Below are 25,521 nucleotides of genomic sequence, written 5' to 3' on the forward strand. Positions count from 1 at the left end.
CCTCACCTGATAAGTGCCTAATGGATTCTGGAATTTTGAATCCTCTTTGTTGCTTTCCACACATGGCTGCCCAGGGTTGCTGGAGTGCAAAATACAAACAAAGTCTATTTTTCACCCTCCAAAATCAGGTACTCTGTGCCCATGTGAGTAATTGGCACCTTAGTGTTGGGGATGCTAGTCAGGGTGTGAAGGCAGTCACAAAGACGCTCAGAGGGCTGCAGCAACTGAGATCAGGCTACAAGAGTTGGGGCTCTGCAGCCTGGAGAAGAGAAGGCTTCAAGGAGACCTTGGAGTGGCCTTCCAGTATCTGAAGGAGGCTACAGGAGGGCTGGGAAGGGACTATTCACAAGGTCTTGTAATGACAGGTTGAGGAGTAATGGGTTTGAACTGGCAGAGGGGAGATTAAAACTGGATGTTAGGAAGAAGTTCTTTGGAGTGAAGGTGGTGAGACACTGGCACAGCTTGCCTAGGAGGTTGTGGCTGCTCCCTCCCTGGAGGTGTTGAAGGCCAGGTTGGATGAGGCCTTGAGTGACCTGTTCTAGTGGGAGGTGTCCATGACTATGGCAGGGTGATGGAACTCGATGATCTTTAAGGTCCCTGTCTTGGGTTCTAATTCAAATTCCCAGAGACTCTAATAAATTTGATAGACCCAATAACAATTTGTAGAGTGCCCTCCCCTCTTCCCCCTCCTTTCCCAATGAAAGGGATTAGATGCAGGGAGAGAGAGAGGTAAGCACACCCGAATAAATCAATCTCACTCGATTTGGAAGTTAAAAGGAAAGGTGTAACAATAACTTAGAAGGGTATCTGAGGTAGGGAAGTTTACAAAGATAGGAAAGGGAAAATAGCAAAATACAAAATGTATAAATAGAACACGAGTTTGTGATGGGGGCTTTGTGTGCCTCATGTCTGCCACGTGGTATGGTGGTATGCAGGGAGAGATGTGCAGAGTGTGAGGTGCAGGGCAAGAGAGAGAGAGAGAGAGAGGAACAGGAAGTCCCCCTCCTTTTATGGGACAGGAAGGGGGGAGTGGGCGAACCATCACCTGGTGGTGTTCAGACCCACCCCTGGGAAGGGGTCAAGACCCCTAGGGTCAGGTTCAGGATTACTCCCCCGGGAGTGGTAACTCTATACAGTCCCTTCCAACATAAGCCGTTCTATCATTCTATGATTTTCCTGTGTCAGGAGACTGCTGTAGCTTCAGTAGCAACTGTGTGGCTCTTGCTGCCCATCCTACTGCATACTTATTTCTTTACCTGTGGTCTCTGCCTCCATGCTCCCTAAACATCAGCTTATTTCACCACATCAGTGTTATGTTATTTACTTGTAGACAGGATCCAAGCTGCACAGAAGATAGAGCTCTTATATCATTAGTTTTTTTTTGCAGGAGCTGTAGACCTTACTCTCTTTTTAACCTCCTTTTGATCTCCATTGCTTACTGACATTAGCCTGTACTTCTGGTTACAGTGACACTTTGATGAACTTACTCAAGCTGAGACTGGATAGGTTTAGATGGCCTCAAGCTGAGACTGGGTAGGTTCAGATTGGACATTAGGAAAAAAATTTATAGGGAGAGAGCTGTCAGAAACTGGAATGAGCTACCCAGGGAGGTGGTGGAGTCACCAACCCTGGAAGTGTTTAAGGGTCATTTGGATGTGGTGCTTAGGGTTATGGTTTAAGATGAATGTTGTAGAGTAGGTTTCTAGGTTGGACTTTGTGATCCTGAGGGACTTTCCCAACCTGGAAGTTTCTGTGATTCTGTGATTCGGTGGGCTATAACTCACCTAACTTAAGGAATACTTCACTACTGACACCTACATGACCTCAAACCATACAGCAATCTTTTTTAAATACAGATCTCTTAAGCCCTATGTAAATCCCAGAATCACAGAATTAACCAGGTTGGAAAAGACTTCTGAGATCATCAAGTGCAACTTATCTCCTAACACCTTCTAATTAATTAAACCATGGCACCAAGTGCTTCATCCTGGCTCCTTCTAAACACCTCCAGGGATGGGGACTCCACCACCTCCCTGGGCAGCCCATTCCAATGCCAATCACTCTTGCTATGAAGAACTTATTCCTGACAACCAGCCTGAACCTGCCCTGGCACAGCATGGGGCTGTATCCTCTTGTTCTGTCCCTGGGTGCCTGGCACAAGAGACCAAGCCCACCTGGCCACAACCTCCTTTCAGGTAGTTGCAGATAGCAATGAGGTCTACCCTGAGCTCCTCTTCTCCAGGCTGAACACCCCCAGCTCCCTCAGCCTCTCCTCACAGGGCTGTGCTCCAGCCCCTTCATCAGCCTTTGTACCTCCTCTGCAGAGCCTGGAGTTGTTAATGTATTTGCATTTTTCTTCTGTGTTGTCCTTCAAGTGTCAGTAGTAGCTTTAGGCTTTGAATCTAGGACTCAGCAAAAAATCAATTATGTGGGCTTTGGTTTTGGTTTTGTTTTCCTCCTACGATTTAGACAATTGGTAGATGTAATATGTGAGTTCTTCATGCTGCTTTCTGAAAGCTGTACTGGACTTTGAAACAAAGAGCAGTTCATTAGTTCCTGAATATTGGCTCAATTCTAGTGTTTCCAAAAGGCCATCAGCTATCATCCAAAGCAGTTTTGCATCTTGACCCAGTATCAGAAGGCTTGTTAAGTAACATCCCATCTGCTAACCTGGATCTGCAGAGTCATTTAAGCAGCTAATGTGAATGAACCAAATCATTCCATCTGTACTATATCAATATTTGGGAAGCTTTTCCTTACCTACAGTTTTGTTCTTTAAGAGAAAGCTTCTCATTGTCTTTTTTCCAGAGAGAGCACAACATTATCTGATAATCCACTTCTCCTAATGGTCTTAATCCTACAACCCTCTAGCAAAAGTAATAATTACTGATAGAAAGGGTAATTGGAACTACATATTTAATGTACTGGTAAGCCAGTGTCCAACAAGACATGAGAAGCAACCAAAGGCAGCCTTTCCATGGATGCTGTATGCAGAAGGTTGTAAATCCAACTTCTCTCCAAGGAGATTTTATTTGTCTGCTTCCTCTTGCCACATGGTTAGGAGTGCTGTGTCAGCCCAGTGCTGTGTGTGCTGCTTTCTACTTTGTAGATTTTGTCTACAGATGCTTGAAAGGATGTCATAGCGAGGCTGGTGCTGGTCTCTTCTCACAGGTAAATAGTGATAGATCAAGAGGGAATGGCCTCAAGCAGTGACTGGGTAACTTTAGACTAGATATCAGGAAAAATGTTTTCCCAGCAAGAATGGTCAGGCATTGGAATGGGTTGGGCAGGGAGGTGGTGAGTCACCAACACTGGCTATGTTTAAAAGTCATTTGGATGTAGTGCTTGGGAATATGGTTTGGAGTGAACCTTGTAGAGTAAGGATATTGGTTGGACTTGGTGATCCTCAGGGGCTTTTCCAACCTGAATGCTTCCTGTGATGATTCTGTAATGACTTGCACACATCTGAATGGTTCTAGGGAGTCTAGAAAACATCCAATTCCATTTCCATGGGTGACAGCTATGCAGCATATGGACTGCCTGGCCCAGAAATTCCTTCCTTTCGAAGAGTCAGTATAGAGAATAACTTTTAAATCATATGCATGGTTTCTTGCCCACTACAATAAAACTAATTTTCTTAAAGCTGTCAATTCATATATATAACCAGATGGGCTCAAATAAAAGCCTTCCTGAAGCACCTTGCATTCATTTACAGCTGTAGCCCATTCCTACCAGAATCTTAATCAGTAGATGCTAATCAAACCAGCACTCGATTCTGCATCCAAAACCAGCTGAGAGCATTCATAAATGCTTTACTGCCAGGAAGGTGGATTTATGTCCCCAGTCTTTATCAGGAAGAACACTTGATAGAAAAAGAAAACTTGCATTAAAAGAAGTAAGTAAGTAATGGTAAAAGTTAAAATCTATTATAATATAAAATCGAAACAGTAAATCTTTTGCTTACCACTCGAGTGTTTCAGTAACCCAATTAATGGAAAAGCAAAGTTGTTAATCCCTTGTAAAACCTCTCAGAGGCATCTCGGAGGAGTAATAGTTGTTTATCCTCTTGCTAAGGTAAGAATATTAGGAACTGTGAAGGCAAAGGCAGGTTTCCTAATCGGATGGCATTGTGAGAGCTATTTCATTCAGAGATCCTCTGCAGTTTAGAACCAAAGCCTTAAGTAAGTCTCTGTCTTCTGAGGGAGCAAGATGCCATTCTTTGAAATGCTGAAATTCTGTCATTTGAAGGGAAGAGGAGAAAAAAAAAAAGCAAACAAACAAAAAGGTAAAAGAAAGCAGCCACTGAGACCTAAGAATGTAAAAGCATCTGAGATCTCAGAAGGAGCTGAAATCAATGCAGTGCCACAGTCACAGTGCAGATGAAAGTGCCTGTGGTCTCAATTGCAAAGAAATTGCTCAGAAACTCTCACTTTGATTTTTATGTTATGTTATGTTGTGTTATTTTAGTGTAGTAGTCCTCTGCATTACCACTAAATGCAGTGTGTAGGAAAAGCATTGCTTTGCTGTGGTACAGCTACAACAAATAGAAGCTAATGAGGCAGAATGGTCAAGCTATGTGATTTGTATTTGTAGATATAAATACATACCTATCAATCTTCTTGCTTCTAGAGTGGGTGTCACTGCCACCCAGCTGCCTCCTCACTGGCTCTTCTGTTTCCATAAAAATTGTCTCACACACACGTCCTGAAGCTCTCTCCAGAATGAACTTTCCTCCAAGCTATTGGAAGGCTGAGAGAGGTTCTCCTCCCCCTCTACTCTGCATTGTTGAGGCCAAATCTGGAATATTGTGTCCAGTTCTGGGCCATTCGGTTTCAGAAGGACCTCAGGGTCCTTGAGAGGGTCCAGCACAGAGCCACACAAATGCTGAAGGGAGTGGAACATCTTCCTTAAGAGGAGAGCCTGAGGGAGCTGGGGCTGTGCTGCTTGCAGAGGAGGAGCCTGAGGAGTGACCTCATTCATGATTAGAAAGATGTAAAGATGAGTGCCAAGAGGCTGGAGCCAGGTTCTGCTGGGTGATGCCCAGTGACAAGACAAGGGGCAATGGTGGAAGCTGAGGCATAGGAAGTTCCATGGAAACAGGAGGAAAGATTTTTTTCCTGTGAGGGTGGCCGAACACTGGAACAGGCTGCCTGGGGGGGTTTGTGGAGTCTCCCTCTCTTCCATGACCTGCCTGGCTGTGTTCCTGTGTAATATGGTGTAGGTCATCCTGCTCTGGCAGGGGGGTTGGACTGGATGAACTTTTGACGTCCTTTCCATCCCTTAACATTCTGTGATTCTGTTGTCTCCTACCACAAATTAATTTGCTGGCAAAGATTTTTAATAGTGCTCTGAGATGATAGATAGGAGCACAACTGCTGCCAGACACAATACTTCTTGCTAGTTGAAGTGAAGAACTGGTACAAATATGTCTAGACCTGCATCACTTCTGCTGCCTCTGCTGAAATCCCTGCTTTTGATGGAGTAGAAGGAATGCAGGTGGGAACTGTGGTCCATTTGTGGCTGTCTTCCCTGCCATCACCTGTCCATCCAGGATTTCAGCAGGTAATAATGAGCTGGTGTAAAAAGCTGAAGATTGTGGAGTTAAAGAAAGAGTAAGGCCTGAAAACGGAGCTGTTTCCTTTCTCTAGTGTTACAGAAAACCTCTCCCAGTGGGAAAATACAAGGACAACACTGTGAACAGGAATAGCTTTAGTGGGTGATGTAGATGGAAATGTCTCAGCCATTTTGTTCTACATGGATGGCACAGTTCTTCTATACAGTGACCCAGGTTATGCCAAAGTTTGGACAGGAAGCTGGTCTGGTTTTGTAGAGAGCCAAACGAAAGTGAAATGGAGTGTCTGGGAAATTTTCCCAGTGCATGAAACCTGGAATGTCTTACACAGACAGAGATGTCAGTAAATGATGCAGGAGATGTGCCTTAGGAGTCGTAACCTATCACTACTAATGAAGTTTCAGTATCTGAAGGGGGCCTACAAGAAAGATGGGGAGGAACTTTTTAGGATGTCAGGCAGTGATAGGACAGGGGGGAGTGGGGCAAAGCTAGAAATGGGTAGATTCAGGATGAATTTTAGGAAGAAATTCTTCAGCATGACGGTGGTGAGACCCTAGAACATCTTGCCCAAGTTGGTGTTGGAAGTCCCATCCCTGGAGGTGTTTAAGGCCAGGCTGGATGAGGCTCTGGACAGCCTGATCTAGCGTGAGGGGTCCCTGCCCATGGCAGAGAGGTTGGAACTGGATGATCCTTGTGGCCCCTTTCGACTCCGACTGGTTCTATGGTTCTATGATTTCATGATTCTACATTTAAATTGAAAGGTTGGAACTGATGCAAAGAGTTAATAATGGTCGTGCAGCCTGTGCCGTTCTTTTTGCACAGTGATAGACTGCTGACATTTTACTCCAGTTCCTCAAGTAAGATTTGTAATGATTCTAGATCCTTTGACAAAGTTAGACTCAATATTTATGCTTCTTTAGTAATCGAGCAGACAGGTCATTTCTTATGCAAGCCACGGGCAGGGACCTTTGCGTGCCTCTGTCATCATCACATTTTGCAGCAGTTTTACTTGGAGCCTCAGCCTGTGATTCATTGATTCACTTCCCATCCCTGTTCCCCAGTGAGATCATTTGGTGTAGGTTTGATTTACCAGCAGCAAAGCAGGCACTGTGTCTTTTAGTTTCTCAGGCATGTCTATAGATTAGAATTGTAACCTGCAGTTACAACTCGCACTGAATGGATTTAGATTGCAGAATACCAAGAGCACATTGGCCTCTTCCTCTCTGTTGGGGCCTAGGAAGCAATCGCTGGAGTCTGGACTGGGGAGCAAGGGCAAGAGGTCAGATGTTAAAAATGGAATCCTAGCAGTTACACTGCCGAGGCAGAGCCAGGCAAAGCAGCAAGACCAGCTTGTGCAGAATTCTCTGCCTGTCTGTTGGTGTGATATTCACCAGCAATAGTACCTTACTGTTCTAAGCAGGGATGCTGTAGCACCTGTGTCTTGTAACCCAGGGTCCAGTCCCAAGCTAGAGATGAACAAGATGGCAGGACAGCTAATAGCTTCACTGTGACGCACACCTCACTCTGTCCTGTAGGGTACTCACAGAGCCTGTTTCTCATCTTCCAAAGGAAAAAAGCTGTTTGCTACCCAAATGCTTCAGTTGAAAGCCTGGGTCATTGAACAGTTGGAAGTAACTTTCCTCATTAGACAGTTTCACTTGGATTATTTAAGGTCAGGGGACACTAAAACAAGTGCCATCCCTGCCATGTGTGGTCCTAGAAGGGCTGCTGTCCAGAATCTGGGTTGATAAACTGTGTGAGAACTAACCCACACTTGCTCCATTTCTTTTACCTGCCCACAGCAGCTTCTGCTGGCTGCAGGCCGTGCACTGCTTCTCTGTTGTGATGTGACCCTGCATATGTCCTCAGTTGTGAAGGTACATTTTGATTCAGGCATTTGCTTACTGATTTAAAGGCAAGCTTTTAAACATTTCACAGTGTTTGGTTGGTAAGAGCATGACCCCGAGGAAAGGAGCTGAGCAGGCAGGGTTAGTTGCAGTTCAGTTCCATGCTCTGCTCCAACCAGTGTGCAAGGCACAGAGTACAGCCCTGACAGCACTGCTCTGCTCACCTTTCTCTGCTCTTGACATGGTTTAACAAGACTGAGCTGCATCCAAAACAATGTGGCCAGAGATGGAGAGAGGAGATCCTGCCTCTTTGCTCTGCTCTGGGGAGACCTCACCTGCACTGCTGTGTCCGCCTCTGAAGCCCTCAATACAAGAAGGACATGGAGCTGATGGAGCAGGTCCAGAGAAGGCTACAAAAATGATCAGGGAATTGGAGCAGCTCTGCTACAAGGACAGGTTGGGGCAGCCTGGAGAAGACAAGGCTCCAAGGAGACCTGATAGCACCGTGCTGGTCCCTGAATGGGGCTACAATAAGGCTGCAGAGACACTGTTTGCAAAGGCCTGCAGGAGACAGGATGAGGGCAAAGGCTTCAAACTAGAGCAGAGCAGATTTAGATTGGATGTGAGGAACAGGTTTTGCACCATGAGGTTAGTGGAACACTGAAACAGGTTTCCCAGGGAGGTGGTTGAGGCCCCGTGCCTGGAGCTATTGAAGGTGAGTCTGGACAGGGCTGTAGGCAACCTTATGTAGTTGAGGATGTCCCTGCTGAGTGCAGAAGAGGTTGGACTGGATGAGCTTTGGAGGTCCCTTCCAACCCAGACCATTCTGTGATTCTGTGTCTTTAAATGAGAAGTGGTAGGAACCAAAAGGCAGCTCCATTTGAAATATGCTCATAGCTGTCCTGCCAGCCTGCTCTTCACATGCATAAAATGAGATAGCAGGCTGAGAGGGGGCTGGGCGTTTGGCTTTGCAGGGGAGGGGAAGCACCCCTGCTCCCTGGGCGGCAGCAGGAGAGAAGTGAAGGCATTAATGGTGTGTGGAGAACGGGCGGCTCCGCTCTGCGGCAGTTTTTACAGCTGCGTGGGTTTGAGTCTTACCTGGTCTATTGCCCTGCCACTTCTCTTGTGCTGAGAAGAGGGCACAGTGTCATTTAAACTGGTGATTCAGAGGCGTCGAAATCGTCATGGCTGATGGGTCAGGGTGACCTTTTATCTTGGCTTCTGTATTGATTCATCTAAGCCTAAAAGACAATCTCCACCATCTGATCTGTGCAACCAAAGACATTTTGAAGCACAGAATGTTTTGGTACTTCCCAAAAACATGGCAAACCTATTTCTGTTGGTTTTGTAAGTGGTTGAATCTCTCTTGTTGTGAGAAAGACCAATAAACATAAGCCCTTCCTTTTACTGCAGTGAAGTCAGTGAAAAGCAACTCTTTGCTTAATGATTTGCACCACTGGGCACTATGGTTGCAAGTCTTCTACAGAAGAGGAGGATTGTCAGGAACCACTTGCTGGTCGTGCATCTAAGTCTTTCCATTTCAGCTCACATTTTTCTTTAGTCCAAAGTTTTACATAACCCCAGGCAATGCTACAGGCTTGGGGCAGTGTGGCTTGGAGAGCTGCCTGGCAGTAAGGGAACTGGGGGTTGTAAAAGACAGACAGCTGAAGATGAGCCAGCAGTGTGCCCAGGTGGCCAATTAGGCCAATGGCATCCTGGATTGTATTAAAAACATTGTGTTCAGCAGGAGCAGGGATGCGATTGTCCCCTTAGACTCTGCTCTGGTGAGGCCACACCTTGAGTATTGTGTTCAGTTTTGGGCACTACATTATAAGAGAGATGGGGAGGTGCTGGAGCAGGTCCAGTGGAGGGCAACAAAGCTGTGAATAAATCTGATGAGGAGCAACTGAGGGAGCTGGGGATGGTTAGTATGAAACCGAGGAGGCTGAGGGCAGACCTCATTGCTGTCTACAATTACCTGAAGGGATGTTGTGGAGAGGCTGCTGATGGTCTCTTCTCACAGGTCATTGGAAACAGAACAAGGGGGAATGGCCTCAAGCTGAGACTGGGCAGATTTAGACATTAGGAAAAAGTTTTGGGTTTTTTTTTTGAGAGAGTGGTCAGGGACTGGCACGAGCTGCCCAGATAGGTGGTGGAGTCACCAATTCTGGATGTTTAAGGATCATCTGCATGTGGTGCTTGGGGATATGGTTTAAGGTGAATCTTATAGAGTAGGGTTCTAGGTTGAATGTGGTGATCCTGAAGAGCTTTTCTAACCCGGATATTTCTGTGATTCTGTGGTATTTTCCTTTCCAAACTGCCTTTCACCTTCAGTTCTGCAAGCTCCTTGGCTTTCCAAGGAAGAAAACCACTCCACACTGGCTCGCAGAGCTCAAATGTTAGCTCTTTGCATGAAATCATCTACTGCACATTTTTATATGATGGCAGTTCATAACACTGCACCACAAACTGGAAAACAGTAAAAGCCTCTTTATTTATAAGGTTATTACAAGTATCCTCCAGTGTATCTTGCCTGTATACATCCTGTCAAAATATTTCAGGGTTTTGAGAACGATGCCTGAACTTGTTTCAAGTGACATGACATGGCTTTTAACTGTATTTCCCCCTCCCCCCCAGTTTTATTATTTTTAAGAATAGCTGATAAAAGTGTTACTCAGAAAAAAACAAAACCAAAAACCCAGAACCAGAGAATTCCTTGCTGGCAGAAAGAAAAATAAAAAGGTTTAAATAAGCATCAGTTGAGGTTTGCAGTTAACCTGTACAGGAAATTATTGTTATGTTCTCTATAATTGCTCTGGAAGAAAAAAAAATAATAAAAGAGTGGAAGGCATAGCAGACCTAATTAATGCCCACACTGTTTCTCCAGAGAAATGGATGTTTTTTATAATGTAAATGCACTGCATAGGAAATGTGCTTATGCTTTTTTTTTTTTGGCCAGTTTTTCCTTGTGCGGCAGCAGTGTGTAGTGTTTTCTAGCATGCTGTGCACCTCTGTTCAGGATAGTAAGTGGTGTTAGCATTTCTGAAATGTAAACCCCCAATTCTGCATTTGCTGTGTTTCCTAAAGATCAACATCGATCACAACCCAAAGTGTGTCTTCATGTCCAAGGAGTGTGAACGCCTTGGTGCACATGCAGACATTTGTGCTCTCACAGAGGAGGCTGTTTCACTGCTGTGTTCATTATGTGTGTATGGACCAGCAATGTGCCCTTGTGGCCAAAAGCCAATGGAATCCTGGGGTGCATCAGGAAAAGTGTGGCCAGCAGGGCTAGGGAGGTTCTTCTCCTCCTCTACTCTGCCCTGCTGAGATGACACCTGCAAGACTGTGTCCAATTTTGGGCTCGCCAGTTCAGGAGAGACACAGACCTGCTGGAGAGAGTCCAATACAGAGCCATGAGGATGACTGGGAGACTTGAACATCTGCCCTATGGAGAGAGACTGAGAGCCCTGGAGCTGTTTAGTCTGGAGAGAAGACTGAGAGGGAATCTGATCAATGTCTATCAGATCTGAGGGGTGACTGTCAAGTGGATGGGAGCAAGCTCTTTTTGGTGGTCAGCAGCTATAAGCCAAGTAGTAATGGATACAAACTGGAACACAGAAAGTTTCAACCCAATATGAGGAGAAACTTCTTTACAGTAAGGATGACAGAGCCCTGGAGCAGGCTGCCCAGAGAAGTTGTGGAGTCTCCTTCTCTGGAGACTTTCCAAACCCACCTGGATGGATTCCTGCATGGACTGTCCTGGGTGATCCTGCTTTGGCAGTGGGATTGGACTGGACTCCAACCTCTAAAGTTCTGTGCTTCTGTGGTTCTGTAAGCACAGCTTTTAGAGTAAGAGCTGAATCAGAGGCTGAAAACACTGATACATCTGGAATTTCTGAGGATTTCCAGACTCCTCAGACTGACAGATAATGTACTCAACCAACCCTGCACCTCATCACTGATGCATGATTCAAGTTTAGCTAATGAGATATTCAGAGAAGAGTCGGGTATTTTTTATTCACTTTTGTTTTCATTGAGGATCTCTCTGGGTTTAAATCTGAGTTGATTTCTACAAAAGGTTCTCTGTAAAATGGTCAGACTGTTCTCTGCTGTCGATAGTTTCATGTTTAGATGTTAAGCTCTGCACGTCAGGGTTCATTGCTTTATATGTTTGTAAAGCCACATTGCTGTCTGTATCTCCAAAGTATCTAAAATAAAGGGGTTTGGCCTCGCAGTGCCTCTGAAAGGCAACCAGTGATTGGCAGAAGGCAGCAATTCTGTTCTGTTCCTGGTAATGCACACTCATACTGACAGGTCAACTAATTGGGTGCTGATGGCTGAGGTGCTTTTGTTGGAGCCAGGTTCTTCTCAAGGGTGTACAGTGAAAGGATAAGAGGCAATGGATCCAGACTGGAGCAGAAGAAAGTCTGCTTAAGAAACAGCTACAAGGGTGTTTCAACATTGGACCAGGTCCCCTGGGGTGGTCTCTGTCTCTGGAGATACTCAAACATAACTAGACACTATTTTCTGTAATCTCATCTAGTCAGCCCTTTTCTGACCCGGGTGGTTGCAGTAGACCAGAGATGCCTTGCAACCTCGGCAAGTTCGTGCTTCTGTGATTTACGTGACGGGCACCTAACTGGGTATGTCTGTGCTTGCTGAGCAGAGCAGACTAGGAAATGCCATTGGTTGTCTGCAGGCAAAGGGGTGAGTGTCACTGGTGGTTTACCACTGCACTTGATAACCTCAGCATCGGCACCATGGAAGGCACACTCAGAGCCGAGTTTGCAAGCTTCCTTATGCTGCCTTCAGGTTTGGTCTAAGGGCTGCCATTAAGAAACCCGGGCACAACTAGAGTTAGTGCATCCCTTTTTCTCCTGAACTGCAGGGCTAGGATTGTGACATAGGGTTAAGCAGCCTATTAGTATCCTGAATTCTTGTAGCTCCTTCTCCAGGAAGCAGCAAGAAGAACTTGCTAATTCCGTGTGCTCCTCTGCCAGGATCTTGCTGATATAACTTATATTTTGTAGGTATGCAGTGCAATCCAGAATCAAGATTTCACTGTTATCGATGACTACTGCACAGGACTGCGAGCTCTTCTTTACCTGAAAAGCTTTGATGAATTCAAGGACTGGGATGGACAGAGCCCTGCCACCACTCGCCATCAGAAGGGAAAACCGGTGCCTAGGATTGCGGATCTGATAGGAAAGGTATGCTATTCCCTTGCCATTCCTGTATGTTGACATTATGTCTTGGCTTTGATTGAAATTCTGTGATCACTGCATGCAGTTTCTACTACTTACCTTGGCTAACCCATGCTCCTGTCACAATTGGTCTCCAAGACTTTTTTCTGTCTGGCTATTGATAAATATCTGAAGGCAGTTTAAGAAGACGAACTTGACATGACTTGCTATGGGATGCCTACTATAAACATGAAAGCTCAACATAAGCTGGCAGCATGAGTGCAGCCCAAACAGCAACTGTGTGCTGGGCTGCAGCAAGAGCAGCATGGCCAGCAGGACAAGGGAGGGGATTCTGCCCCTTTGCTCTCCTGAGACCCCACCTGGAGTGCAGTTCTCCAACACAAGAAGGACATGGAACTGTTGGAGCCAGTCCAGAGGAGTCCATGAAGATGCTCAGAGGACTGCAGCAGCTCTGCTATGAGGACAGGCTGAGAGAATAGGGGCTCTTCAGCCCGGAGAAAAGAAGGCTTTGAGGACACCTTGGAGTGACCTTCCAGTATCTGAAGGGGGCCTACAGGAAGACTGGGGAGGAACTATTGACAAAGTCTTGCAATGACAGGATGAGAAGTAATGAGTTTAAACTGGCAGAGGGGAGATTTAAACAGTATGTCAGGAAGAAGTTCTTTACAGTGAGGGTGGTGAAACACTGGAGCAGGTTGCCCAGGGAGGTTGTGGCTGCTCCTTCCCTGGAGATGTTCAAGGCTAGGTTGGATAAGGTCTTGAGCAACCTATTCTAGTGGGAGGTGTCCCTGCCAATGGGGCTTCAAGGTCCATTCCAACCTAAACCATTCTATTATTCTATGGTTCATAACACCATGTCCTTATGAAAATGTAGCATGTAAAAGCACAGATGCATGGAACATGTTCTAGGACCCTCTGTTTTCATGAAACTCAGCTAGTCAACTTCACACTAGTGCTGTGCCAGGAGTTCCTGAGTGTTCCAGAGTGCAACGTTCAGGACACATAGAATCATAGCAGACATAAATTATGGTCTGTCTGAAATCCTAAATTCTGGACTGTCTCTCCTCTGCTCTAGTAGTTCCCTACTACAAAAGCACTTTTGGACATATTTGCCATGTGCAATGGGTTGCAGACACTCCAGTGCTCCTCACCCCTCCACCAGATCACCAGCTGATCACTGCTGAGAAGCAGGGAGTTGTAACTGGCTTCCCACTGATGCCCCACTGCCTCCTACTCCAAGCAAAATACCTGCATAGCAGGGAGGCTGAGCCTTTGTTTCTGATTACTAGACGGGGTCACTTTGAAGACTGATTCCAGTTATTGATTATCCTTCCAAAAATCTGATGCAGCAACGTTGAAAATATTGGGAGAAGTAAAGAATTGCAAAGGGATAGGATTTGGAGTGTCAAGCGCCTCCAAATCTCTGCTTATCATTACCAATGACTGGAGTTGGATTTAACAGGAGATTAGAGCCTCCTATATTGTTGTTGTTCTCTGTGGAGCTCTGAAAATTATAACACTACGTTCTAGGAGAAAAGACAATCCTGTTCCTAAAGCTCTGGATAATATGCTGCTTAAAAATAAAACAGGATGTAAGCAGTCTCATTTTCATCTACTTATGTTAAGCGGCTAAGCCAGGCTCAAAGGGTTATATCTAAACTTCCTTCCTTTAACACCTGGAGAAACATTTATGGCATTTCCAGATCACGTAACAGAAATGTGCTGTAAATCTGTAAAGCTGCCTTCAGTGGCCTACCTTTGTGTTGCTTTGTATTTTACTAAGCAGACAGCCCTCATCAAAGATGCTGCTGGTGTCCTTTTCAATGCCAAAACAACAATCACAATGAAATAATCATAGTTTTTGGTCTCTTCTGCCTGTCACCATATCAGTAGTTAAATTTATAAAGGTAGTGTGTAAAGATGCTTTAAGGAAGCATTTCATAATTGAAAGGAATTTTACCCTGAAAGGGGTCACATGAAAAAGAATGAAAAGCAAAGCCCTATGCAATGGTGGCTGGTTGGCTCTGTTAGGCATTTAAAAGTAATAAGACACAGGGCATATAACTGATTATGTTTCTGATTGCCCTTAGCACTGAATTATAGCATGGAATCATTGCTGCTAAGTAATAAAACACATAGTTAACCAGCCTGGATCACTGACAAGGTAGAGGTGTGGTTTAAACATAAGCTAAGAATGGCTGTTTGTCCAGGAATGAAGATGCAAGGGGAAAGGAAGAGAGCTAATATAAGACAGGTAAAAGGAAATACTCTGATAAATGATCATACTAAGGGCAAGCTAATACAAAGGTTTGATATCATCAATATTTATAATAGCATAATTAGCAAGACTGTGACTAAGCAGTGTTAGTAGTGTAACTAATTATGTTATCATGAACTGTTTGCCATGTTACAGGAATCAGTTTTCTTCATCAATTACTATCAATAGCGGATTTAAGCTACTTGTGCCTAGTAAATTTAGTTAAGCACTGGACAAACAAACTCAGATATCTAGCTTGCTTGGCAGGAATTCATCATCACAGAATCACAGAATTAACCAGGTTGGAAAAGACCTCTGAGATCATCGAGTCCAACCTATCACCTCACATCTTCTAATGAACTAAACCGTGGCACTAAGTGCCTCATCCAGCCTCCTTTTAAACACCTCCAGGGATGGGGACTCCACCACCTTCCCAGGAAGCCCATCCAATGCCAAACACTCTCACTGTGAAGCATGAACCTGCCCTGGCATAGCTTGAGGCTGTGTCCTCTTGCTCTGTCCCTGGATGCCTGGCAGAGAAGACCAACTCCACCTGGCTCAACCTCCTTTCAGGTAGCTGTAAAGAGCAATGAGGGTTGCCCTGAGCCTCATCTTCTCCAGGCTGCACACCCCCAACTCCCTCAGCCTCTTCTCACAGGGCTGTGCTCCATCCCTCTCACCAGCCTTGGTGCCCTCTCTGGACATGTTCAAGCACCTCAATGTCTTTCTTAAACTGAGGGGCCCAGAAATGGACACAGGACTCAAGGTGTGGCCTAACCAGTGCTGAGTAGAGGAGAAGAAGGACTGCCCTGGTCCTGCTAACCACACTATTCCTGATTGTGATGGTTTGGGGGTTACCCCGCCCCCCCACACTTTGTATTTGCCCCAGCTAACTCAGACGGACCCTGGGAATATAGATGAAGCAATTTATTTACAGCTAGCAGAATTTACAAGCAGCTATTTACAATATATACAGTAATATACAATTATATACAGAAATATACAAAGGATAAACAATACAGAAGCACAACTCCCCTCCCAGAAACCTGAGTCCCCAGGAGGGGCTCTCAAACCACCCCAACACCTCCCCCGGCCCTCTCAACCTTACCCCAGTTCTCAGGAAGAAGAGAGGTGCGGCCAAGAGGTTAGGGAGCAGGGTTAGAAAGCAGTGATGTTAGAAAGATGTGTCTCGGTCTAAGGCAAAAGCAAGAGTGAAGCAAAATGGAGAAAGTTTTCTTCTTCCCAGAGCTCTCAGTGAGACTGTGAGAGAAGTTGACATCAGTTGTTTTCATTTCACTGCCTGTTATCTAGTTCTTTTACCAAAACATTCTAGCTTGCTTCAAACTAGCACACTGATACAGGCCACCTGGGCACACTGCTGGCTCATGCTCAGCTGCCAACCAGTACCCCCAGGTCCCTCTCTGCCTGAGTGCTCTCCAGACTCTCTGTCCCCAGCCTGTAGCTCTGCATGGGGTTGTTGTGGGCAAAGTGCAGAACCTGGCACATGGACTTGTTAGAACTCATGGCATTAAATAATAATACACACTTCTGGTTCTCTTTATAAAATAAATTCACTAAAAAGCATTGGGAAAAAACAAAAACAAAAACAGAAACAGGAGAAGAAGCTAGGCTGCAGCTAGGCTGTGTGTGATCTCATCACCAACGGAAATGTGTAGGAATGTATATGTTAGATAGGGACTAAAGTGTGGCAGCCAAAAGCCTCAATTATGATTTTGAAACCTTATTCTCAGAACCACAGAAGCTTTCAGGTTAGGAAAGATGCTTGGGACCACCAAATAACCCTCCTCTGCAAGATTCACCCCTAAGCCATAGAATCAACCAGGTTGGAAGAGACCTCCAAGATCATCCAGTCCAACCTATCACCCAGCCCTATCCAATCAACTAGACCATGGCACCGAGTGCCTCATCCAGTCTTTTCTTGAACACCTCCAGGGACGGTGACTCCACCACCTCCCTGGGCAGCCCATTCCAATGCCAATCACTCTCTCTGTGAAGAACTTCCTCCTAACATCTAGCCTATACTTCCCCTGGCACAACTTGAGACTGTGTCCCCTTGTTCTATAGCTGGTTGCCTGGGAGAAGAGACCAACCCCCCACCTGTCTACAGCCTCCCTTCAGGTAGTTGTAGAAAGCAATGAAGTCACTCCTGAGCCTCCTCTTTTCCAGGCTAAACAATCCCAGCTCCTTCAGCCTTTCCTCATAGGGTTTGTGTTCCAGGCCCTTCACCAGCTTTGTTGCCCTTCTCTGGACACTTTCCAGCACCTCAACATCTCTCTTGAATTGAGAGGTCCAGAACTGGACACAATACTCAAGGTGTGGCCTGACCAGTGCTGAGTTACAGGGACAGAATAACCTCCTTCGTCCTACTGGCCACACTGTTCCTGATGCAGGCCAGGATGCCATTGGCTCTCTTGGCCACCTGGGCACACTGCTGGCTCATCTTCAGCCTACTATCTATCAGTACCCCCAGGTCCCTTTCCTCCTGGCTGCTTTCCAGCCACTCAGTCCCCAGCCTGTAGTGCTGCTTGGGGTTGTTGTGGCCAAAGTGCAGAACCCTGCACTTGGCCTTGTTAAATCTCATCCCATTGGCCTCTGCCCACCCATCCAGCCTGTCAAGGTCCCTCTGCAGGGCTCTCCTACCCTCCAACAGATCCACACCTGCTCCTAGCTTGGTGTCATCTGCAAACTTACTGATGCTGGATTCAATCCCCTCATCCACATCATCAATAAAGATATTGAACAGGACTGGGCCCAGCACTGATCCCTGGGGAACACCACCAGTGACAGCTGCCAACTGGATGTGGCACCATTCACCACCACTCTCTGGGCTGTGCCATCCAGCCAGTTCTTGACCCAATATCAGAGTGACTCTGTCCAAGCCACAAGCTGCCAGCTTTGCCAGGAGCTTGTTGTGGCAGACAGTGTCAAAGGCTTTGCTGAAGTCCAGGTAGACTACATCCACAGCCTTCCCCACATTCACCAGGCAGGTAACCTGATCATAAAAGGAGATCAGGTTGGTGAGGCAGGACCTGCCCTTCCTAAACCCATGCTGGCTGGGCCTGATCCCTTGGCCATCCTGTAGGTGCTTTGTGATGGCACTCAAGATTACCTGTTCCATCACCTTGCCTGGCACTGAGGTCAGGCTCACAGGTCTGTAGTTTTCTGGCTCCTCCTTATGACCCTTCTTGTGGATGGGTATCACATTGGCCAGCTTCCAGTCTTCAGGAACCTCTCCAGTGAGCCAGGACTGCTGATAAATGATGGAGAGTGGCTTGGCCAGCTCAGCTGCCAGCTCTCTCAGCACCCTAGGATGGATCCCATCCGGTCCCATGGACTTGTGAGGATACAAATGTCTCAGCAGGTCTCTTCTTCCTCATGGATTAGAGGGGGACTATACTGGTCCCTGACTCCATCCACCCCTTCAGAAGTCCAGCTGTCCTGGAGACAACCTGTCCCACTAGTGAAGATTGAGACAAAGAAGGTGTCAAGCACCTCTGCCTTTTCCTCATCCTTTGTCACTATATTCCCCTCTCTATCTAACAAGGACTGGAGGTTGTCCTTGGCCCTTCTCTTGCCATTCATATATTTAAAGAAACACTTTTTATTTTCCTTGACAGCCGTGGCCAGCCTAAATTCTAAATGGGCTTTTGCCTCTCTAATTTTTTTTCTACAAGACCTAGCAACTTCCTTGAACTTTTCCTGAGACACCTCCCCTCTCTTCCAAAGGTGATACACTCTCTTTTTAATCTTTAATTCCTTCAGTAGCTCCCTGCCCATCCAGTCTGGCTGCCTCCCTCGTCGGCTCATCTTCTGCTACAATGGCACAGCTTCTCCTGTGCCTTCAGGAGTTCTTTCTTGAAGCAGGTCCAACCTTCCTGGACCCCTTTGTTTTCAAGGGCTATTTCCCAAGGAACTTTCTGAATTAGTTGCTTAAATAGGCTGAAGTCTGCCCTTCGGAAGTCCAGTGTGGAGGTTCTGTTGATGCCCCTCCTGGTTTCTCCATGTATTGAAAACTCTTTCATTTCATGGTCACTGGACCCCAGGCAGCCTCCAACCACCACATCCCCTACCAGCCCCTCTCTATTTGTGAGTAGCAGGTCAAGCAGGGCTGCCCCCTGGTGGGCTCACATGACAGCTGGGATAAGAAGTTGTCTTCCACACATTCTAGAAACCTTCTAGACTGCCTCTTCTCTGCAGTGTTTAAGTCCCAGCAGATGTCTGGTAGGTCAAAGTCACCCACCAGAACAAGGGCAGGTGATCTTGAGGCAGCCTCCAGTTGTTTAAAGAGTAATAAACCAACTTTTTCTTCCTGATTGGGTGGTCTGTAACAGACTCCAACCAGGATATCAGCCTTGTTGGCCTTCCCCTTAATTCTCACCCATAATGACTCAACTTGATCATCCTTGATTTCTACTCCCACGACATCCAGAGCATCCCTAATATACAGAGCCACTCCTCCACCTCTTTCCCTTGCCTGACTCTCCTGAAGAGTCTGTAGCCATTGATTACAGCACTCCAATCATGAGAGTCATCCCACCATGTTTCTGTGAAGGCAACAACATCATAGTTTTCCTCCAGCACCAAGGCTTCCAGCTCCTCTTGTTTGTTACCCATACTGCATGCATTAGTGTACATGCACTTCATATCCCCAAGCACCACATCCAAACGACCTTTAAACACATCCAGAGTTGGTGATTCTACCACCTTCCTGGGCAGTCCACAGAAGGATCTCTCCATGTTTCTCATCATGTTACCATGAGTTAAAAGACAGTATCCTCAGGAATAAGCCACAAGGAGCTAACCAGCCAGTAGTGATGAGCTTTTGTGTTCAGAAAAGTGTAGGTGCTTATTTTGGTATGTTGTATTTTTTATGCAGTAAATGTAAGAATATCAAGCAATGAGCCTTCATTCTGTTTCAAACACATCTATTAATTTTCATATGAAATCATGGGGATGAGATGTGCAAGCAAATGACAATTTAATGAAATTCAACAGGGACAAGGGTAGAGTCTTGCACCTGGGAAAAAACAACGCCAGGAGCAGGATAGGTTAGGGACTGACCTGATGGAAAGCAGTGAAAGAGAAAAGAGCCTGGTTCTGGTGGATGGAAGGATGACCATGAGCTGGCAATAAGCTCTGGTGGCCAAGAAGGCCAATGCCAGCCTGGGATGTATCAGAAAGGCTCCAGTTAGTAGACTGAGAGAGGTTCTCCTACCCCTCTACTCTGCCCTGCTGAGGCTGCATCTGGAATATCGTGTCCAGTTCTGGGCCCTTCAGTTCAAGAAGGACCTCAGTGAACTGCTTGAGAGAGTCAAGCACAGAGCCACACAAATGCTGAAGGGAGTGGAACATCTTCCTTAGGAGGAGAGCCTGAGGGAGCTGGGGCTGTGCTGCTTGGAGAGGAGGAGCCTGAGGGGGGACCTTATTCCTGGTTAGAAAGATGTAAAGGTGAATGCCAAGAGGCTGGAGTCAGGCTCTGCTGGGTGATGCTCAGTGACACGACCAGGAGGAAGTTGAGGCATAGGAAATTCCATGGAAACAGGAGAAGGATTTTTTCTTCCCTGTGAAGGTGACAGAGCCCTGGCATAGGCTGCCCAGGGTGTTGTGGAGTATTCTTCTCTGGAGATATTCAAAACCCACCTGGATGTGTTCCTGTGTGATCTGCTTGCTCTAGGTGATCCTGCTCTGGTAGCGGGGTTAGACTGGATGAGCTTTTGATGTCCCTTCCAACCTCTCACATTCTGTGATTTAATGATAAGGAACTGAGGGGTGCTTTAGAATTGTAAATGCTACACCTGGCATCAGATTGAGGCTGTTTTGCCACGTAGTCACCAGATTAAGAAAAAACTAAACAGTTCTCACCATCAGTTCTTACATTTCTCACAATAATTTCCTTCCTAAACAGCAAGAATACTGAAGATACTGTGCTAAACAGTGCAACGTAAGAGCAGTTCAGTTGGACATGTATCACCTTTAGGCTGCAAAGGAGAACCGTGTGGGTTAGCACCTGTTCGTGCTTCAGCATTAATGGAACTAGCACTTATGTCTGGTAATTTACAGCCCCTAATATGTGAGAAGCACTACAAAGTAGTTTGGAAACTTGAAGGCCAACCTATAACCCCAAGCACCACATCCAAATGACCCTTAAACACATCCAGGGTTGGTGACTCTACCACGTCCCTGGGCAGCTGATTCCAGTCCCTGACTACTCTCTCAGTGAAAAACTTTTTCCTAATGTCCATTTGAAACCTCCCCAGTCACAGCTTGAGGCCATTCCCCCTTATTCTGTCTGTGAGAACTGCCTGTGAGAAGGGACCAGCAGCAGCCTCTCCACGATGTCCATTCTGGTAATTGTAGACAACAATGAGATCTGCCTTCAACCTCCTCTGTTTCACACTAACCATCCCAGGCTCCCTCAGTCGATCCTCATCAGATTTGTTCTCTAAGCCCTTCACAGCTTCATTGCCCTTCTGTGGACCTGCTCCAGCACCTCCACTCTGTCTTGTATTGCAGTGCCCAAAACATAGCTGTTGCAGGATGTATTTTTTTGGTATAAAGACCCTAAATTCATTGTCTTTGAGCCAGCTAGTAGATATTTTCTGACAGTCTTTTCAGTAGGACTAGCTTTTTACCTTTCTGCCGACACAGCAGTTGTTGCTGGAGTTGAAAATGTTACCTGTGGCACTGCACTGCCTCTGACAGCAGTGAGATGCTGTGGCAGGTTGAAATCACCCCCAAATTAAATCACCAGACTACCTGAGAAGGTTTGGAAGCAAAATGAAGCTATATTTTACAAGCAAGCTAAAAATCATGGAATCATAGAATCGCAGAATGATCTGGACCAGAATGGAACCTCTAGAAGAGGCTGCAGCTTAAATCTAAAAGCATAAAATGCACTGTGTATGTACAAAATACATTTACAATTATTTACAATTCAGAAATAGCACAAAGACACCCTCAAATTGTTCCCCCACCCCTCTGGACAAGGGAACAAGGGAATAGCTCTCCTCTCAGAAAATCAGCCCCTGCTGCTGCTACCTACATAGCCATAACAAGAGTTTGAGCTCAGGTCAGCAAAGCCATGCACAGGGACTAGCCAGCAGCAGCCAGAGCAAAGAAGAGAAAATGAGAGGAGTATGATTTGTGCAGCAAATAGTTTGTACACCTGGAAGTGCTCCTTGCTGGTGGACAACAAGTTCTGCATGGACAGCAATGAGCCCTGGTGGCTAAAGAAGGCTAACGCTGTCCTGGGGAACATTAAGCAGAGTGTGTCCAGCAGATGGAGGGAGATTCTCCTCCCCCTCTATTTTGCCCTGGTGAAATCCCATCTGGGATATTGCATCCACTTCTGGGCTCTCCAATTCAAGAGGGACAGGAATCTGCTGGAGAGAATCCAGGGCTACAAAGATGATTAAGGTGCTGCGGCACTGCCTGATGAGGAGAGGCTGAGGGATCTGGGGCTTTTAGGTCTGGTGAAGAGAAGACTTAGAGGGGATCTAATCAATGTTTATCAATATCTGAGGGCTGGGGGTCAAGAGAGAGGAGATAAACTCTTCTCAGTTGTGCCCTGGGATAGGACAAAGGGTAATGGGTATAAACTACAGCACAGGAAGTTCCACCTCAACATGAGGAAGAACTTCTTGCCTTTTAGGGTCTCAGAAAACTAGCACAGGCTGCCAAGAGAGGTTGTGGAGTCTCCTCTGTGAAGCCTTTCCAGTCCTGTCTCTGGATGTGTTCCTGTGCAACCTGCTCTGACAGGGGAGTTGAACTGGAAGATCTCCAGAGGTCACTTCCAATTCCTAACATCCTGTGATCAAATTATATACAAAACCAGGAGTGAATGGAATGATGCAGACTTACCTATTATGTTTCTTTTCAATCCAATCTCCTATTTTCTTTACTTTTTACTACTTTTTCTGTTCAGCGCCCTTGGGATTTTCCTATTTCCTGTTTCTAATTTAGAAGCAGGCTGAAGCATTAGCTCTAAACCAACACAGAAGCCCACTTTGAAATACTCACTTCAGTCATGGATTCCAGTCAGCAGTTTTTCCGTAGCTCCACCAATTTTACCAGTTCTTTCCTGTTGTTGTAGCCTTACTTCTAACACCTCCACACGCAGTCCTAGCAGAGATCAGAACCACAAAGGTGGGCAAAGCCTCTCTTCTGCACTTCCTTCCTCATTGCTTTTCTGATGTCTTATTTAGTTGGGGAATTATTTTATTTTGGTTTGGTCTTTTTTTTTTTTTTTTTTTTTTTTCTGGGGAAGGGCCTGATTTGAAGCCTTGACACAGATGACTGTCATTAATATCACCTCCGGATCACCTTTCCATCAAGTGCAGGGAATAAAACTTGTCAGCTTGTCTCAGCTATAATCTCAGCTTGCAAATCTCGACACTGAGATGAAAGGCTGGCAGTGTAATGATGACACTACACTCTCCTCGCTCATTCCCTCGAGGAAGAACTTCTGTAAGAGCATACTTACCTCAGCATGAATTTAGGACTGAGATCAAGTGCATGCTGCAATCAGGCAGTGGTTAAGATGTAGAGTGTGCTCTTGCAGCCCAAAGTTATTAAGGTGGCTGCCTAAAATAGAGGGAGAGCAAAGGTAGTGTCCTTATAATCCCAAATTAGCAGGATTAGCTTTTAAAATGATGTTCCTGACTTTCTCAGGAAGACACATGACCAGGAGTGATAAAGGTAACTGCTCTCCCCAGGTATCTGAATAAGGCACAGTATTCCCCAGAGGTGCAATTTGATCTCTTGTGTGTAGTCACTGTCTCACCTTGTCTGTTTATTACTGGGCTCTTCTTTATTGGTTGTTCAGTGATCTTACTCCAGAGAGCTGAAGTCATTATGTCCCAGAAATGCACTGGTGTCAGCTGGTTGTCACAGAGGTGCTACAGTGGTATTCTGTATAAACTTCCACCTAATGTCAGCTATAAAAAAACAGACTTAACACAGTGGCCTCTATACATGCCAGGCTTAGAGCTAAACACTAAAAATGCAGCAGTGTATTGAGTCGGTAGGTGTGGGTTTATGGGAAAAGATGACTATAGATGGATGTTTCACATCTTGGTTTTAGCACCAGACTTTTGGACAAAACACAGAGTTTTGCAAACACAGCACCAGAATTTGTAAACCTCAAAAGAAAATAATAATGATAATTTGATTGTTTGTAAAATTAAAAAGAAAATATTTGATCATTTGTAAAAATAAAAGGAAAAAATAATAATTTGATCATTTGTAAAAATAAACAGGAAAAACTTGTTCATTTGTAAAACTAAAAAGAAAAAAAAGCTCAACATAAGATAAGCATCTTGATTCCAGAAATATCCAAACCCCATAACAAACTGTTTTTCACTGTGGGTCCTCCTCTTGGATCCACTGCAAAAGATTAAGGTTGTGCTGTATTGCAAATTTTAAAACCATATGTGATAAAATCACATTTTATAGTTTTTTTTTTTTTTTTTTTCCAGCAGGTATATCACAGGCTCACAGGATGTTAGGGGTTGGAAGGGACCTCTGGAGATCTTCCAGTCCACCTCCCCTGCCAGAGCAGAAGCAGAGAATCCAGCACAGGTCTCACCAGAACACATTCAAACAGGGCTGGAAAGGCTCCAGAGAAGGAGACTCCACAACCTCCCTGGGCAGCCTGTGCCAGTGCTCTGGGACCCCTACAGTCAGGAAGTTCTTTCTCATGTTGAGGTGGAACTTCCTGAGCTGTAGTTTTCATCCCTTGCCCCTTGTCCCATCTGAGGGCACAAGTGAGCAGAGTCTGTCCATGTCTCTTCCTTCCTGATCCCCAGCCCTCAGATATTTACAGACATTGCTCAGATCCCCTCTCAGCCTTCTCCTCTGCAGACTAAACATCCCAGCTTAGTCTGCAGCAGATCCCTGTCCCTCTTGAACTAGGGAGCCCAGAACTGGATGCAGTATTCCAGAGGCATCCTCACCAGGGCAGAGTAAAGGCGAAGGAGAACCTCCCTGCATCTGCTGGACACACTCTTCCTAATGCACCCAGGGATCCCATTGGCCTTCTTGGCCACCAGGGCACATTGCTGTCCACACAGAACTTGCTGTCCAGCAGATGAGAGCGAATGACCCTTAATATGCACAGTGTATGATCTTCAAGTGCAAATTCTCATCACTTGAAATTTAGCAAGCCACTGAGTTTGTTCTCTGAATGCAAGGACTTTATATATTAATCACAGAATCAGGGAACCACAGAATGTCAGTGCTGGAAGGGACCTTGAAAGCTCATCCAGTCCAACGTCCCTGCCAGAGCAGCATCACCTAGACCAGATCACATAGGAACACATCCAGGCAGCTATTGAATGCCTCTGGAGAGGGAGACTCCGCAATCCCCCTTGGCAGCCTATTCCAGTGTTCTGTCACCCTCACAGTGAAAAAAAAAATCCTCCTCATGTTGTTTATTATTAATAGTAATAGTAATAATAATAATAATAATGATAAACATCATTATCATCATCATCATCTAAAATGTGCACTTCTTTGAGTACCTATGGTACTAAAAGCTGAGTCTTTGGCCAACAGAAGTCTGCTAAATTCTAAATTCATTGCAGTCAAATTGAAATAGTCTTTTGTATGGCATAGTCTTTT

General features: G+C 45.6%; 1 protein-coding gene across 2 annotated transcripts in view; it reads left to right on the plus strand.

Moving 5' to 3' along the window:
• Window positions 1-25,521, plus strand: part of DPYD (dihydropyrimidine dehydrogenase) — a 647,138-nt gene that overhangs the window by 544,507 nt on the left and 77,110 nt on the right. For both annotated transcript variants that reach the window (XM_064147329.1, XM_064147330.1), the window contains one exon: window positions 12,450-12,629. In XM_064147329.1, the coding sequence (XP_064003399.1) occupies window positions 12,450-12,629 (180 nt within the window). The remainder of the gene's footprint in view (window positions 1-12,449; window positions 12,630-25,521) is intronic.

This window comes from Pogoniulus pusillus, chromosome 8 (genome assembly GCF_015220805.1).
Source record: "Pogoniulus pusillus isolate bPogPus1 chromosome 8, bPogPus1.pri, whole genome shotgun sequence".
Lineage (NCBI taxonomy): Eukaryota > Metazoa > Chordata > Aves > Piciformes > Lybiidae > Pogoniulus > Pogoniulus pusillus.